Here is a 4,682-nt window from a genome sequence, read left to right as displayed (position 1 = left end):
ACATCCCTAGTGCCAAGCAATGAGCATCCTGTCTGGCTTGTTCGGGAGGGATGCTGGGGAGATGTTGAAGGAATGCTGGGATGATGCTGGAGTGATGCTGGAGGGATGCTGGAGTGATGCTGGAGGCTGTTGGGGGGTGCTGAGCTGCCTGACCAGGGAGCTGGAGCATCTCCGCAGAGCTTGGCAGCCTCCCCGGGAGCAGGGGGGTGACCAGCAGAGGGCCCGGCTCTGCCGCTCCCCGTCGCAGCTTTTATTGTGCCCAGAGCTCTCGGTGAGCCCAGAGCAGCGGCTGCAGCCGGACAGACCAGCCGCTCCTCCAGACCGTTCCCTTGCTGCCTGCAGCCCCGGGGTCTCTGCACTCGGGGCTGCTCTGTCTCCCACCACACGCTTTCTCCAGAGGGTGCGGAGGGGACCATGACTTCTCCGCTGCCACTTGTCCTCCTGCTGCTGATGCTGCTGGCGCCGGGGGCTGCGGAGATGCAGGGCAGAGCTCTGGAAAGCAGCACCCACCACAGCCATGGTGCAGATGGAGGTGGGACTCTGCCGGCGATTTCCCAGGACAGTGCAGAGATGCAGGTGATGAAGGAGAGACTGCGCCGGGGCACCGAGGAGGACTCCAAGTCGGTGCAGCAGTACGTGCCGGGGGTGCGGGTGGAGTTCCCGCGGCCCCTCAACTCTGCCAGCCTGCACCCAACCAAGGCCCTGCTGCCATCCAGCACGGACCCGTCTGAGCAGCAACAAGGGGTCCCTACGGACGGGGACGGGGCAGAGCCCCGAGCCAACCTCACCACTGTGTCTGACAAGCGGTTGCAAATCCATAACCCCTTGTACCCGGTGACGGAGAACTCCTACAGCGCCTACGCCGTGATGTTCCTGTCCCTCATTGTCTTCGCAGTGGGCATCATTGGAAACCTCGCCGTGATGTGCATTGTGTGGCACAACTACTACATGAAGAGTGCCTGGAACTCCATCCTGGCCAGCCTGGCTTTCTGGGACTTCCTCATCCTCTTCTTCTGCCTGCCTGTGGTCATCTTCAATGAGATCACCAAGAAGAGGCTGCTGGGGGATGTGTCCTGTCGCATTGTGCCCTTCATGGAGGTAAGGGGCTGCACCGGGGGCTGAAGGGCTCAGGGACTCAGCTCCTCTCTGCCCTCTTACTTTTGGGGCAGCGTGGGCCTGCTGGGCTGGCACGGCATTGTGGGGGTTGTGAGGTGAGCAGGTCTGAGGCTGTCACCAGTGGTCCCGCTCTGTCGTGTGCTCAGTCCCCCACTACCACTGTGACTGTCAGCTCCCAGGTGTCAGTGCCTTTGTGCAGGGTCTGCAGAGACACAGGGGTCCCTGGACATTGATGGATGGCTTGGCTGTGCGCACTCGCAGCACAAGACCCCAGTGATGCCACTGGGTCCTTTGGACATAGGCCTGGGGTGACAGACCCTCACCCTGGGTGTCCTGCCAGGCACAGCCCTAAGCCAGCACTTTGCAGCCCATCACGCATGGTGATGTTTGCCAGAGAAGATGGGCAGCTCCCGACTCTCCGCATGGCATCCCTGCTCAGAAGGCAAGAGCTGCTCATTTCTGGAGGTCTCCCACCCCAGCCTTTTACTAAATGAACTGTTTGCTCCATCCCTATGCTCCACCTCAGATCCCCGCTATCACCGCCAGATGGAAGGACCAAGAGAGGGGCAGGAATGTGAACCCACATTTACCCAGGCAGGGAGGCTGGGTGCTCCAGCTGAGGATGAGAAGGAAAGGGTGATGTTCCCAAACCAGACCCTTTCCCAAGGAAGGTCTGACATGGCGTGTTCCTGAGCTGCCCATGGGCTTCCTGGCCATGTCCCTGCAGCGGATCCCTGCAAGTAGCACTGGGGTGCCCTGGGACAGCTTGGTCCCTGAAGGAGGCAGGAAGGACGATGGGATGTTGTGGCTGCTGAAGGACAGGCATAGTCCTGGGGTTGTCCACCCAGGAGGCCACTCCTGCTCTGCCACCCCAGCTGCCAATCCTGCCCTGTCCTCCTGCCTCTGCACCCCAGAGAAAGGGCAGAAAGGGCCTTCAGGGCTTCTCTGTCCACCTGGGACCCTTCAGCTTGGGCGGGAAGGAACGGCCAGGCCAGAGCTAAACCCCCAGCAAAGAGAAAGCCACGAGAGGGGAATCAGTCTGCAACCCAGCAGCTAATGTCCAACCTTTCCATATGGGACCATGCAAGCATTCCAGGGTGCTGTGTGAACTCTGTAAGGAGAAAATCTTCTGTCCTCCCTGGCACCAGGCTGGGTTTTTGGAGCAGAGCTGGCTACATGGGCTCCTGCTGTGCAGGGCTGTGCCTGGGGTGACCAGCTGCATCCCTGCCGGGCGCTGGGAAAGGATGCTCTGCCCTGTCTGAATTACACTCCCGGACCAAGGGGACCAGGAGGGACAGAAGAGCTTGTGGGAAGGGGCAGGGCAGAGGAGAGGCAACAGCACAGCCGTGCTGAGGGGGCTGCAGCTGCCAGCCATGGAGCTGGGCAAGTGCACTGGGTGCTGGCTGCGGAGCAGAGCAATGGTGCTGGGTGCTGGGGGTGGCTCTGGGCACTGGGCAGAGGAGCTGGGACAGGAGCAGCGTTGTTGGGCAGTGGGGCTGGGTGCAGGATGGTGATACCAGGCTAGTGCCCCGGTGCTGTGCCTGGGAGGATGCTGCTGTACATAACTGAGCGGTGATGCTGGGTGCTCCTGTACCCCACAGTGCTGAAGAGGACAAGTCAGGGCCACTGGAAAGGGCAGGGGAGATAGGGAGGCTGTTCCAGCCCTGTTTAGAGCTGCTGCCCAGGCATCGTGCAGAACTCTGGGAGGTTTCCTGAGTGCTGGGAAGTTCCTTCAGTAAAGGGTGACATTTGATGGCTTCATGAGGCCAGGAACAGCCGCAGGGCTAGGGGCCACCAGCACATGACTCTGCCATATTCCTGGCCGAGGACTGTGGGACTTGGCTCCAAGTAAAGCTGCAGCTTTGGGTCTGGGACCGCGAATGCTGATTGAGACCCTCAGTGCCTTGCCAGCCCTCCCAGAGCCACCGTGCTTCCTCTACCTCCTTTGGCCTCTTCCCTTTGGCAAACGGGATGTTTTTCCTGCTGTTCTCAATGCAGCGGAAATTGCCCCAAGCTGATGTGTGACAAGGGCCCCTTCAACTCATTTAGTCTGTTGGGGAAGCCAGGGCAGCTCTGCAGAGCAGGGCAGGGACAAGTTAGCCTGGGGCAGCTGGGGGGACCTTGAGGACCCTGGGAAGGTGCTGGCAGGTGCGATGGTCCCTGCTTTCCCTCTCCAGGAGCCATCCAGAATAGAGGAAGAGCCCAAGGGACAATGCTGCTGTTCCCGCTCTGGCTGGACAGACAGACAAACATCCAGCAAAGCCTCTGCCTTCTGCAGAAAAGGGAACTGGGTAGGGACAAGTGGGTCAAGGGACAGTTTTATCCACCACCCTTTCGGGAGTCACAGAAAAGTGTCTCCAACCCTGGCAATGAAGCCACAGCTTGTGACCCCTCTCAAACCTTGGAGAAAGGGTCTTGAGCTGTGGTCTTGGTAGCCAGGGCCTTTGCCACCATGATGTCCCTGCAGCAAGACCCACTGGTTCTGCCTCCCCTCTCCCCAGGTGTCATCGCTGGGAGTCACCACCTTCAGCCTCTGCGCCCTGGGCATCGACAGGTTCCACGCGGCCACCAGCCCCCAGGCCAGTGCCCGGCCCATTGAGCAGTGCCAGTCCATCATCGCCAAGCTGGCCGTCATCTGGGTGGGCTCCATGACGCTGTCGGTGCCAGAGATCCTACTCTGGCAGCTGGCGCAGGACACGTCACCCGTGTCCGGCATGGTGACGGAGTATTGCACCATGAAACCCTCGTCCAACCTGCCCGAGTCTGTCTACTCGCTGGTGCTCACCTACCAAAATGCCCGGATGTGGTGGTACTTCGGTTGCTACTTCTGCTTGCCCATCCTCTTCACCGTGAGCTGCCAGCTGGTGACCCGGAGGATCAGTGGCACTGAGAAGAAGGCCGAGTGCCGAGGGACCAAGCACAGCCAGTGCGAGAGTCACTTGAACTGCACCATCATCGGGCTGACCATCATCTACGGGCTCTGCACCACCCCCGAGAACGTCTGCAACATCGTGGTGGCCTACATGTCTCCTGAGATGTCCAAGCAGACCTTGGACCTGCTCAACCTCATCAACCAGTTCTTCCTGTTCTTCAAGTGCTCAGTGACACCCGTCCTGCTCCTATGCCTCTGCAGACCCCTGGGCCAGGCCTTCATGGACTGCTGCTGCTGCTGCTGCGAGGGCTGCAGCCCCGACACGGCCTCCAGCGAGGGCAGCGCCGACAGCAAGCTCAAAACAGAGATGTCCTCCTCCATCTTCTTCGACAAGCCCCGGGAGTCCCCTCCACCCCTCCTGGCCCTCGGCACGCCTTGCTAAGTGCCACCGGGGACCTGTAGAGATTGATCCACCACCTCCTCCCAAGACCAAACGTTGTTTTGCCATTAGTGCCTGGATCTGGACGTGGAGCAAACAGAAGAGACGGCGCAGGGGGCTGCGCCGTGGGCTTCAAACCCCGCGTAGGGCAAATGGGGCTTGAAACCCCAGTCCCTGTGGCTACATTGGTGGCCTCTTGCCTCTGCCCAAAGGCCAGCAAGGACATCAACACCCCCGTCCTGGCCGCCCGGCCAG

General features: G+C 60.6%; 1 protein-coding gene across 1 annotated transcript; it reads left to right on the top strand.

Annotated features, from left to right (window-relative positions):
- Nucleotides 1-414: 414 nt before the first annotated feature.
- GPR37L1 (G protein-coupled receptor 37 like 1) lies at nucleotides 415-4,430 on the top strand (the record flags this gene model as incomplete). Its single annotated transcript, XM_080358532.1, has 2 exons — nucleotides 415-1,098; nucleotides 3,618-4,430. 2 exons carry the CDS (start codon nucleotides 415-417, stop codon nucleotides 4,428-4,430), a joined length of 1,497 nt encoding a protein of 498 aa, XP_080214658.1.
- Nucleotides 4,431-4,682: the final 252 nt, after the last annotated feature.

The sequence above is a fragment of the Nesoenas mayeri genome, assembly GCF_963082525.1.
Source record: "Nesoenas mayeri genome assembly, chromosome: 23".
In the NCBI taxonomy this organism is placed as follows: domain Eukaryota; kingdom Metazoa; phylum Chordata; class Aves; order Columbiformes; family Columbidae; genus Nesoenas; species Nesoenas mayeri.
The sequence above is the reverse complement of the archived record's forward strand: the minus strand, read 5'-3'. Positions and strand labels throughout refer to the sequence as shown.